Source organism: Dendrobates tinctorius, unplaced genomic scaffold, assembly GCF_039654945.1.
Source record: "Dendrobates tinctorius isolate UK_male_01 unplaced genomic scaffold, ASM3965494v1 ptg000093l, whole genome shotgun sequence".
In the NCBI taxonomy this organism is placed as follows: Eukaryota; Metazoa; Chordata; class Amphibia; order Anura; family Dendrobatidae; genus Dendrobates; species Dendrobates tinctorius.
In genome coordinates this window covers 28,088,719-28,101,465 of record NW_027361761.1, presented here as the reverse complement: position 1 = coordinate 28,101,465, position 12,747 = coordinate 28,088,719, and the positions used below count along the sequence as shown (strand labels likewise).

Below are 12,747 nucleotides of genomic sequence, written 5' to 3'. Positions count from 1 at the left end.
CTCCGAAGAGATTTTAGAGCTGGATTCGGACCAGGACGCGGGCATGAAGGTTACGGTACAGAACCTCATTGCTACGACTTACCACACTTTCAAAATCACAGACTCCCCTGCGAAACCCTCAGATCAAGAGGTTTCGTTCAGACGGGCAGAAACACCTTCCAGAGTCTTCCACCCCGCACTCTGAGTTTGGCAAGCTCTTTACTAGGGAGAGAGAAAATCCGACCAGGCGCTTTCAAAGAGGGAAGCGCCTCGGCGTGCTGTATCCATTTTCTAAAGGAGCTCACCGACAATTGGTCGGCGTCTCCCTCTATAGACGCTCCCGTGTCCAGACTATCTAACATACACGGTCATCCTGATTTCAGGTGTTTCGTCACTGAAGGATTCTAACGATAGGATCATAGAATCCTTAGCAAAGTCAGCGTTCGAAGCAGCTGCGACGGCGCTGAGCCCTGCCTTCGCTTAAACTTGGGTAGCTAAAGCCATAGCTACTTGGGCGGTGGATCACCGCCAGGGCATTTTAGATAAAGCCCAACCAGAGTGTTTGGCTGAGCTAGCCAACCAGATCTCCCATGCAGGGGATTATCTGGTCTTGGCCTCCTTGGATGTTGCATCTGGCGCAGCTCAAGCGTCCAGCAACGTGGTAGCAATCCGGCGTACAATTTGGCTCAAGGCTTGGCAGGCGGATTTGTCTTCAGAAAAGTCCCTTACCAATCTGCCTTTTCAGGGAGCGCGTCTTTTCGGATCCCAGCTGGACCGGATTATTAAGGACGCCACTTGAGGCACAAGCTCTCTTCTCCCTCAGTCCAAGCCTCGTAGACCTCCTCCAAGGCGTCCAGTTTCGGCACTTTCGGTATTTCCGCTGCTTCGCGACGGCAGAAGCCTTTTCCAGCGAACAAAGGCCGCAAACACGCCAGGATAGCAAGAAGGTCTCCTTCTCAGAGTATTTACAAAGATCATGGTGGCGTTGATCGCCTTGTTGCGGATCATAGGTCTCATCCTCTTTCCGTACCTCGACGACATTCTAATCAAAGCTCCGTTTTTTCACCAGACTCACCAAAGTCTTCCCATCGTTCGACACCCTGTCCAATTTCGGGTGGCTTGTCGACAAATGATGTCCTGCCTTGTTCCAACACGTCTTGTGTTTCTAAGCCTATTGTTCGACACCCGTCGATCGAGGATTTTTCTTTCACTAGAGAAAATCTCTCTGCGGAGAGATGTACGATCACTGCAGAGCACACGGCTTCCATCTCTCCGGTCAGCCATGAAAGTCTTGGGAAAGATGGTGGCAACGGCCAAAGCGGTTCCCTTTGCCCAATTTCACTCAAGACCGCTTCAACAAGCCATCCTGTCTCGGTAGAACAGGTCTGTCCTTTCCCTGGATCGGCCAATTCACCTTTCGCCCCGGGTCAAACAATCCCTCGATTGGTGGCTGACGTCACCTCTCTTTTCTCTCGGCAGGTCATTCCTTCCGATTCACTAGCAGATTGTGACAACGGTTGCCAGTCTTCTCGGCTGGGGTGTAGTGTTTCGCAATCACGCTGTTCAGGGTCGGTGGTCGACTCAATACACAACTCTGCCTATCAACGTCCTCAAGATACGGGCGATTTTATCTCTCTCTCTCATTCACTGGGAAAAGCTTCTCAGGGATCTGCAATCCAAATTAAGACAGACAATGCCACAGCGGTGGCATATGTCAATCTCCAAGGGGGGACACGAAGTTCCTCAGCTCTAGCGGAAGTGTCCAAAATTCTTCACTGGGCAGAGGTATCAGTCCCAGCGATTTCCACGGTGCACATTACCGGCGTGGACAACTGGGCCGCCGTTTTTCTCAGCTGCGAGGTCTCCCTGCGGGAGAGTGGTCCTTACATCCGGACGTCTTTCATCAGCTTTGCCGTCATTGGGGGACTCAGGACGTAGATCTGCTGGCATCTCGCCTACACAGCAAAGTCCCACAGTTCGTATCCAGGGCCCGAGATCCTCTCGAAGTGGACGCCGATGCTCTGACTATTCCCTGGTCTCAGTTCAAGCTCCCCTACCTTTTCCCTCCCCTTCCTCTTCTTCCCAAGTTGTTGAAGAAAATCCAAGGCGGTAGGGGTTCCAGTCGTCATCATCATTGCTCCGGGTTGGCCCAGAAGATCCTGGTTCGCGGACATCGTCAACCTGCTCGCAGACGCCCCCTGGAAGCTTCCTGACAGAGCAGATCTGCTGTCTCGGGGTCCGATTTGCCACCCTAATTCTCAGCCGCTCTATTTAACAGCATGGCTGTTGAGACCGCGGTTCTGAAACGGTCAGGTTTTTCGGATCGGGTTATTCACACCATGATCCGGGCTAGAAAGCCTTCGTCTTCCAAAATTTATTATCATACGTGGAAGGCCTATTTCACTTGGTGCGAGGCCAATAACATTCCGCCCATGTCCTTTTTCATTCCCTTCTGTCCTGGCGTTCCTCCAGACAGGCCTTGATGCGGGCCTTGCCCTCAGCTCTTTAAAAGGTCAAGTCTCGGCACTTTCCATTTTGTTCCAGAAGACGTTGGCCTCCCATCCGCAGGTCAAGACCTTTCTTCAGGGGTGGCTCATGCGGCACCTCCGTACCGCGTGCCTGTGGATCCATGGGATCTTAATCTGGTTCTCGAGGTTCTGCAAGGTCCACCTTTCCAACCTCTCAGGGAAGTTTCCCTATCCCTTCTCTCCTGGAAAGTAGCCTTTCTGGTGGCCATCACCTCCATCCAGCGCATGTCGGAATTGGCGGCCCTTTCTTGTCGCTCCCCTTTCTTGGTACCCCACCAGGATAAGGTGGTCCTGCAGCCTCCACCCTCTTTCCTTCCTAAGGTGGTGTCCACTTTCCACCTGTATGAGGATATTGTTCTCCCGTCCTTTTGTCCGGGTCCAACTCATCCTCTTGAACGCTCCTTGAACAAGCTAGACCTGGCCAGGGTGATGAAAGTCTACCTCTCTAGGACGACTCCCTTGCGGAAGACAGACTCTCTCTCTTCGTCATTCCAGATGATGCGCGGAAAAGTCAGCCGGCCTTCAAGGCTACTATTGCTCGCTGGATCTGATCGGCAATTTTGGAAGCCTACCGGGTCAAGCATTGAGTGGTCCCTCCTGGAATTAGAGCTTTCTCTACCCGGGCAGTGAGTGCCTCCTAGGCGGTGCACCACACAGCTTCTGCTCTGCAGCTTTGCAAAGCTGCAACCTGGTCATCTGTTCACACGTTTGTGAAATTCTACAGGGTCCACACCTACGCTTAGGCGGATGCCAGCCTAGGAAGAAGGATCCTGCAGGCAGCGGTGGTGAGTCCGCTGGCCTGATGGAAGTTTGATTTCCCTCCCCAGGGACTGCTTTGGGACGTCCCATGGTCTCTGTGTCCCCCAATGAAGTGATAGAGAAAACAGGATTTTTTAGTTGCTTTCCGTAAAATCTGTTTCTCGGAGCCTTCATTGGGGGACACAGCACCCTCCCATGTTTTACAACTCCTGTTATTTGCTATGTGTCTTATAGTTACAGTCGAGTTGTCTGTTTATTCTCTCTTCTGTTGCTTCTCCTACTGCTTTCTCACTAACTGGATATCTTCCTGTCGGTGAGGTGTATACTGCGGAGGAGGAGCTAACTTTCTTATTTGCATAGTGTCAGCCTCCTAGTGGCAGCAGCATACACCCATGGTCTCTGTGTCCCCAATGAAGGCTCCGAGAAACAGATTTTACGGTAAGCAACCCAAAAATCCTGTTATTCTTATTACATCAGTAGGGGCTGACACACATCTCATAGAGATGCCGCTTACTGGAGTGCACCATGGGCCGGTAACCACAGAATGCGACATGCCGCTCACTGGAGTGCAGCATGGGCCGGTAACCACAGAATGCAACATGCCGCTCACTGGAGTGCAGCATGGGCCGGTAACCACAGAATGCGACATGCCACTCACTGGAGTGCAGCATGGGCCGGCAACCATGGAACGGGACATGGGGCTTGTTGGGGTGCAGCATGAGCCGGTAACCACAGAATGGGACATGGGGCTTGTTGGGGTGGAGCATGAGCCAGTAACCACAGAACGGGACATGGGGCTTGTTAGGGTGGAGCAATCCCTTCACTCAGCAGGTGACAAGAGTCAGACCCCCACTTTTCTAGTACAGTTTGCCTATCCTAAAGTCCGTAAAATTTACCTTTTAAATCCTAGAAGATGCAAACATTTTTTGTTTTTTCCTCTCCCTTTCTTTAAAAGCATTAACTTTTTCTATTTTTTTTTTTGTCACATAACGTGTGTGTGTGTGTGTGTGTGTGTGTGTGTGTATATGTATGTATGTATGTATATATATATGTGTGTGTGTGTGTGTATGTATATATATATATATATATATATATATATATATATATATATATATATATATATATATATATATATATATATAGCTAGCGTGTGTAATACAATTTTGACACCCCCCCCCCCGTTTTGTCCTTCACCATATGAGCTAAATATTTGTATATTTTGCTTGTTTAGACAATCGTTCTTCCAAACACCTTGGAGAATTGACCCCAGATCTTCTGTGGATGCCACTTGAGCAAATCTTCCTGTCTCTTAAAATCGGCACATTGAGGACTGTAGACGCAGTGGTTGTCCAAGGAAGCTTAGTGCAGAAGATGAATTGCACATCTGGCTTACTTCCCTTCAAATCAGGAGATGTCCAGCAGTGCCATCAGCCCAGAACTGGTAGCAACTAGTGGGATCTTTATGAAGGAATTGGAAACAAGGCCAAGTGACTCAACTGTGCCCAAAACCATAGGGACAGGGTGAAGTAAAATGTCTGCAGGGGCTCTGGACTGTTAAATGAAAATTTTGAAATATTTGACTGGAAGCGGAGAGGCAGGTTGTTCTCGGCAGTCTTGGAGAGATTGCAGGAACAGTGGAGCAAATGGAGTTGGGGATTCGTTTGTGATTTATGGTGTCATCAATGCTGTTCAATGCAGAGAAATACAAGACTATCAGAAAGTCGCTCAATTGGCCTCTTAACTTTTTTTGCAGCAGCACCTCTACCCCTAACATCCAGCCAATGTCATGAAGCGCCATCTTCAGTATAATTAAGAACAAGTAGTCCTTGATGTGAAGATCCGGCACTACAGAGCCCTGATCCCACATTATCCAGTCTGGGATCGCACGAAGAGGCAGGAATCGCACAAGTGACATCCACAGAAGATCTGGAGTCAATTCTCCAAGCTGTTTGGAACAAACTCAATGCAAAATTCAAGGCAGTCAGGCTTCCATCACATATAAGTTCCATCGTTGCCTGTGATTGGCTGGATGTATGACGATTTAGTCCTAGATTAGCCGTTCTCAGGATTCGGGTTGTGACCACATAATGAGCTTCAGTGCTTTTTGTTATTCCAGGTTATTGGAGGACAGGAATTCTCCACATTACAGATTTCAGGAGAGACGGTTTTGGTCGGCTGTGAAAGTAAGTTACTCTGTTATCGTCTACATCAGGGGTGGAGAATCTTTTTTTTTTTTTTTTTTTTCTGCCGTACAAACTCCGCCCACAAAGTGCATCCTGACTCTGGCGCTGGTTTCAGGATGTTATCTTTCATTGCATGACCTTCAGTGTTCAGTAGTGAACACTGCGCATGCGTTCACAGAGCAAGAAGAAATTAATGAGCTGGTGGCAATCAAAACACAACTCCTTCCCAAAGCACTGCAGTCCCTGAGAATCTGCCTGGGGGCCGGATAATAGGTCATCGGGGGCCTGAGGTTCCCCACCCCGGTCTACATGCAGCGTGTGCTTTGACGGCTGTGGACACCTTTTCTCTATCGCTTCATTGGGGGACACAGAAACCATGGGTGTATGCTGCTGCCACTAGGAGGCTGACACTATGCAGAAAAAAGTGCTCCTCCTCCGCAGTCTACACCCCACCGACAGGAAGTAGGATGCTCAGTTCAGTTTAGCTTAGTGTCAGTAGGAGGTGGACACGGGTCTTTCACTAGACCCTTATCTACCTCAATGTGCGTCGTTTCTTTTCAGGATCCCGGAGGGATACAGCGTGTACTGCCACCCTTATCCTCATATGTCTGGACGGCAGGACCCCAAAATCCGTAACAGACGCGTGTTTAGGTGATCCGCAAGAAAAAGAATACCTGGTCCTGCCTACGTCTCCCACCCACTCGCCCACCAGAGCCTGTTGGTCAAGGAGACACTGATGTCCCGCAACATGGATTCCGGACATCCGATTTTTGTGATTGAGGAGGTGCTTTCCCTTTTTCCCCCCAGGTGCTGAAGAGGAGAAGAAAACGGAAAAGGTAGACGAAAGAGAAGAGGGAAAAAAACAAAACAAAAACCTTTATTCAAAGAGAGGGTGGTTTGGGCGGCTAGCGCAGTTCATACCTTCCGGCTGGTTCCGGGGGCCTCAGCACTGCCTTGCAGATCCTTTGAGGAAGAGAGGGGTTTTGGCACACAGGCTTCCTTTTCTCTGTGCCCCCTTGCAGCCTGTCTAAGCGGTGTCATGGTGTTTTGTTTGCGCCACGTTTAGCACCATGGCGCCACTGTGGGGACCCGTTTGGCACTATTTTATAACCTCCGCGGGCCCCCCCTCCCGCTCCGGCGGCCGCCGACTGTAATCTACGTCCCGGCTTCATCTTGGGCCTAGTTACAGCGGTGACTCCGCCCCCCCTTCCTCTTGGCTCCGGGTGGGCTTTTTTCCCGTCTGTGTCTCTTTCTATCCTCTTCCTGTGTGGCGTCAGGCTCCGCCCACTACCCTCAGCCTTCACTGTGGGCTGGAGCCGCCGCCTTATTGCTCCTCCGGGCCCGCGTTTAGCTGAGAGCGGGCTTCCCGGTGTTCTGGCCGTCTTCTAACACGCCATTTTCCGGCTGTGGTACAAAGGAGCCGCATCCATCTATGGGACCTGCCTGTCTCTCTCTACAGCCAGGATGTCTCCTACAGGACATCTGCCGTAAGTAGCTGCATTGCAGACTGACTCCCTCCTCTGCTCTCCTGTCCCCTAACCTGGCAGCGCTTAGTGGGATTGTTCTCATGTCTAATTCTAAGTCACTCCATCTCCTCCTCTTCCTCCACTGTGGTCCTCTCCCACCGTCCAGGAGCCCCCAGTTGACCCAGTCGTACAGTCTCTGGAGCCGTACAGTCACTAGCGTAATGTTTTTTCTAGAGCCGTACGGTCTCCGAAGTAATTGTACTCTAGAGCTGTACAGTCACTGACGTAATAGTACTCGAGTCATGTATTTTACTGGTGTAATTGTAATCTTCTGCTGCGCAGTCTCTAGTGCGTCAGTATGTCTGTCGGAGATCTGATTTTGTCACACGATTGTTGTTTTCGGCCATTACAGATAGGTGCCTTGATTTCAGCAGAGCAGGTCTCAACCATTGCTTCACATAAAGACGTTGGGGTTCTGGCATAGCAACTGCTCCCATATCTACAGCTCACAGGCACTCGCCCTTCATTTTTCTGCAGCCCCCTCCGGACGCTGGATTAATACTGTTAGAAGCAGCTCCTTATTCTGCTTATATCTCTTCACGTCTCCAGGGTTGGGCCGGACTTCTATCTAGCTAGAAGTCCGTGTTACCTGGCAATTCTGCTGTGGCTCAACGGATAAAGAAGCTAACCACAACTCGCAGGTCCAGAAGTTGGAACCATGGCGCACAACAGAGAGTAGTGTTTAGTCTCTTTCTGATCCAAGGCCTACTGTTCTACCGTCAAAAGAATTGACTGGTCAGAATCTACTTTACTACAGACTTCGTGGCACGGCTTACTATGCGTGAAGCCATTATTCTACCTGACGTCAGGTATCCAGACCTAGACCGCAACACAGAAGCCGTTATTCTGCCTAATGCCGTCAGGTATTCAGACCTAGACCGCAACGCAGAAGCGATTATTCTGCCTAATGCTGTCAGGTACCCAAACCTAGACCGCAGCACAGAAGCCGTTATTCTGCCTAATGCTGTCAGGTACCCAGACCTAGACCGCAGCACAGAAGACGTTATTCTGCCTAATGCTGTCAGGTACCCAGACCTAGACCGCAACACAGAAGCCATTATTCTGCCTAATGCTGTCAGGTACCCAAACCTAGACCGCAGCACAGAAGCCGTTATTCTGCCTAATGCTGTCAGGTACCCAGACCTAGACCGCAACACAGAAGCCATTATTCTGCCTAATGCTGTCAGGTACCCAGACCTAGACCGCAGCACAGAAGCCGTTATTCTGCCTAATGCTGTCAGGTACCCAGACCTAGACCGCAACACAGAAGCCATTATTCTGCCTAATGCTTTCAGGTATTCAGACCTAGACCGCAACACAGAAGCCATTATTCTGCCTAATGCTGTCAGGTATTCAGACCTAGACCGCAACACAAAAGCCATTATTCTGCTTAATGTTGTCAGGTACCCAGACCTAGACCGCAACACAGAAGCCGTTATTCTGCCTAATGCTGTCAGGTATTCAGACCTAGACCGCAACACAGAAGCCTTTATTCTGCCTAATGCTGTCAGGTTTTCAGACCTAGACCACAACAGAGAAGCCATTATTCTGCCTAACGCCGTCAGGTATTCAGACCTAGACCACAGCACAGAAGCCGTTATTCTGCCTAATGCCGTCAGGTTTTCAGACGTAGACCACAGCACAGAAGCCGTTATTCTGCCTAATGCCGTCAGGTATTCAGACCTAGACCGCAGCACAGAAGACGTTATTCTGCCTAATGCCGTCAGGTATTCAGACCTAGACCACAACACAGAAGCCGTTATTCTGCCTAATGTCGTCAGGTATCCAGGCCTAGACCGCTCCGCACCTCAGAAATGGCGATCTCCTATACCCTTCTCTGGGTTCTCTCCACGCTGATCTGTACACAGGATACTTAGAGCCGATTGCAGCTGGGCTATATCCGCTATCCAGGCTGCAAACGCATCACCTACCAGGTACAGTAGTTCAAACGGCCGTATTACTGTGGAGACGTGTCTAGGGTTGACTGCTTCAGTGGTACTGGTGTTCTGTACTGTATTCAGGTGAGTCAGACGCTCTAGCCTTCAGGTTTCTCGCGTTCTATTGCAGCAGTACTCTATCCCTTATCAAGCGCTTGAATAGTCCTCTACCAGACATGTTTAGTCAATACATGCCGTCTTCCTGGTAACTCAAACGTACCCGAGGCCATCAAGTACACCGATCCCCACTCGAGGTAAGGTCCCGGCATTTATTGCTCATGGCGGGCTACAGCTGCGGTTACAAGCCGCTTTCAGGTGAGTCAAAGGCACCTCTCAGCTACATATTTCATTGTCAATAACATCTGTGGCTTGTTAACAGTTAAATGTAAGCACTACCATGTCCAAACAGAACGGATCTCTGTCCCACAGAGCGGATCTTGGTAGCAACATAACTGGATACTCCACCTTCAGGTGGGTCAGACTCTCTCATGACAGGTACGGATGGTCGCGCGGTTTTACTGCGGCATGCTCTGTACCCTAAGTGTGAGTTGCTCCACAGGAGTTTTTTTGCCATCTTCTGATCAGTTTACTGTACTGTCCAGAAGCTATCTTTACTGCCGGTGTGTTCCGCCTATCTTTAATGTTTGGCAAACAGTAGTTCTAGCCTGCCCTAAGGGCCTTCGAGCTACCACAATACTTAAGCTCCTTGTCTGTCGGAACTTACCTATTCTTTCTTACAGACGCCGAGTAAAGCCTCCAGCAGCTCAGACCTGTGACTTCTGACTGTGACCGGGAACAGTATCCCATTTCAGACAGGAGTGGGATCTAACTCTGCACAAGCATCGACCGGAGTAGAAAGCGGCTCCAGTCTTGGATCCAAGGATGAGTCTGGTGATAACACGTTTCTTCCTTCGGCTAGTGTTGTATCTTTTCACTGTTATCCTCGGGCGCGTGTTGTCTTAGACTTAGGCTAGCGGGTCTACACACCGTAATCCCCTCCCTGCTCCAGAGGGTCCAGGATGGATTCGGTCGTTTACATCGTCATACAGATTGACCTGCCTTTCGTCAGCCTAGTTGTCTTCTGGTGTCTATTTGATCTACCTAGACCCAAATTTCTTTACAGTTGACATAATCCATGTTTTGCATGGACTTTCCTTGCTCGACTAATCACTTTTCTAAGTCCAGCTACACAATTTTTTTTTTTTTCCATATCCACCCTCATCCCGGTATGCTGGGTTTATCTTCCTTTTGATCTCAAAGTCATCCAGTAGTCTTCGTTCTACCTTAGTCGAGCAATCAGTTGTCTTTTCATAGCCATCCTGAGCCTACATCACGGCGATGAGATCCAGATTATCCCCTGGTTCCATTCAGTATGTTTTCAGTGTTCGGCTCTTTCGCAGGTTCTCAGTGGCCTGTTCTCAGGTCTTGTCATTTTCTCACAGAACAGCCTTCAGCCGTTTCCAAACAAGAGGGCGCCTTAGTATTTCTTACTTCTGCAACTACGAACCCTCCGGTTCCAAGTCTCCCACTTCTACGGTCCTTCCTCTCCCAGAAGTGTATCCCTCAGAGATTCCAATGGCAAATTCACACAGTAGATGGAAAGGTCAACCTTGAAACCATCCGCCGCTATATCGTGTCCTGCCTTAGTCTCCACCCGTGCTACAAAGTTCTATAGACACGTGGTCTAGCTTGCTCATCAGAGCAGTCTTGCTGGGGACCGGTCGGAAAATTTGACCGTCCTCACTGTCCAAATATTTTCTCTTGCAGGAAACATGAGTTTTCGCCTCATCGTTCCCATCTAGGGGTTCATTTGGCTTTGTTTCATGAGCGAAATTCTCTCCAAAGAAGTCCCTCACCAGCTTCCCGTTCCTTCCGGGTGGCTCCAATACGCTAAATTATTGGAGATCACCGGAAGGACAAGCGCTCTCCTTCCTCAGGCTGAACTTCGGCGTTCTTCACCGCATTTTCCTCAGCGTGCCTTTTCGGGATCTAGGATTGAGTCCATCCTTGTTCTCAGGAAGAAATTCTTCTTCGTTCAGCATTTGCCTCCTGTGAGTTGCATGATTTTTCCATGGAGCTCTCATCCAGGTCCTGATTTCTTCAGGACTTTGCCGATATCTGCTTTTGCAACGGACGGGTTCATTTTCCTTTTCAGTTGGTAGCCTTCCCTTTCAGGCTCTCCGCCACTCCTAGGGCCTCACAGACTCTATAGCAGCTGTGGTACACTTCCTGTGGATCAAGGGTCCACGCTACATCACTCTAAATTCCCTTTCTTGCGTCCGCATCGAACTTTTCCTTTGTGGCGCACTCTCATCAGGCTACCTGGCCACAGCAACGGTACTTATCAAGCTCCAGCTTGAAGTATAGAGGTCCTCTGGCCTCCAGGTCAGCGTCTGCTCGCGGAATCTGGTCGACATTAGTAGGGATGCCGGCTCAGGAACAACTGTGTTCCTTTCAGTACGACGCACACTGCCCGGGCAGTGTGTGTCCTCCTGGCGGTACTCTTTGGGCCTTCTTCTGGCACCTCTGCAGTGCGATCATTTGTCCTCCACAGGTCCATGAGGTTTTTCAGAGCCCATGCCTAGCTTTGGCAAGTGCCGGTCGGGGTGAAAAGACCTCGCAGGTGACCTTGCTGGTGACGAGGGTGACTTCCTCGTCCCGATTGGAGTTGTTTGCTGTTCCCTCCCCTTGGGGACTGCTTTGGGACGTCCCATGGTTTCTGTGTCCCCCAATGAAGCGATAGAGAAAACAGGAATTTTAGTTGCTTACTGTAAAATCTGTTTCTCTGAGCCTTCATTGGGGGACACAGCACCCTCCCAAGTTGAACAGCTCGGTTACTGTATAATATTGTTACAGTGTGGATTTGTGTCTTCTGTGGTTTTTATCTTGTTTACAGATTGCTTCTCCTACTGCTTTTTCACTAACTGAACATCCTACTTCCTGTCGGTGGGGTGTACACTGCGGAGGAGGATTAACTTTTTTCTGCATAGTGTCAGCCTCTTAGTGGCAGCAGCATACACCCATGGTTTCTGTGTCCCCCAATGAAGGCTCAGAGAAACAGATTTTACGGTAAGCAACTAAAAATCCTGTTTTCACATGGGGAGGGGCAATATTTTTGTATATATTATTGGGCACCCTTTATTTAAAAAATGCACTAAATTTGAGGCTGCAATCTTCATTCAGTTTTTGACCTTTTATATATAGTTTGCAGCCTGCTCCACGATCTTGGGGGAAAAAAACTGAAACATTGGATTTTCTCTCACAGTAATATAGGTTGGATGTGAGCTCTGTGTGTAATAGTGGTACTGCTGTCCACTCTCTTTTTTTTATTATCTTGTGGGAGACACTGAAGCTGAAAGTGATTCCTCTTCCTCCTCCACAGAGTTTGTCACGGCTGTTCTGCGTTCTTTCTATTCTGATACACATCCTGAAAGATTTATACTTCCTTCCTTTTGCAAACTGACTTGTATGTGCTTTCCTCCTTATCCACTGCCTTTGTGATCTGCCTACCCTGATAACTTAGATGCTTAACCCCCTTCTCACACTTTTGTCTGCTGTGTACAACCTTAGTATCATCTCTAAAAGATGGACAGGACATGGTTAGTAGTGAGAGTCATAGCCTGAACCCATGTACCGGCAAATCCTAGGGCAAAACACGTGTTGGGATTTGAGGTGGAGCTGCTGATCCCATAATGTCCTTAGTAGGTGGTGGGCAGATTTATATTGTTGGGTTCCCCTCGCCTGTATAATGCATCTCTTGTGGCTCTCTAGCGCTGTCTAGTGGTGATACTCTTGTACTACTTTTGTTTCACTCCCACTATTGTTTTTTGAGCTT

At 49.3% G+C, this 12,747-nt stretch overlaps 1 protein-coding gene across 2 annotated transcripts in view; it reads left to right on the top strand.

Annotated features, from left to right (window-relative positions):
* Positions 1-12,747, top strand: part of GCFC2 (GC-rich sequence DNA-binding factor 2) — a 48,360-nt gene that overhangs the window by 31,456 nt on the left and 4,157 nt on the right. For both annotated transcript variants that reach the window (XM_073586603.1, XM_073586602.1), the window contains exon 15: positions 5,383-5,449. In XM_073586603.1, the coding sequence (XP_073442704.1) occupies positions 5,383-5,449 (67 nt within the window). The remainder of the gene's footprint in view (positions 1-5,382; positions 5,450-12,747) is intronic.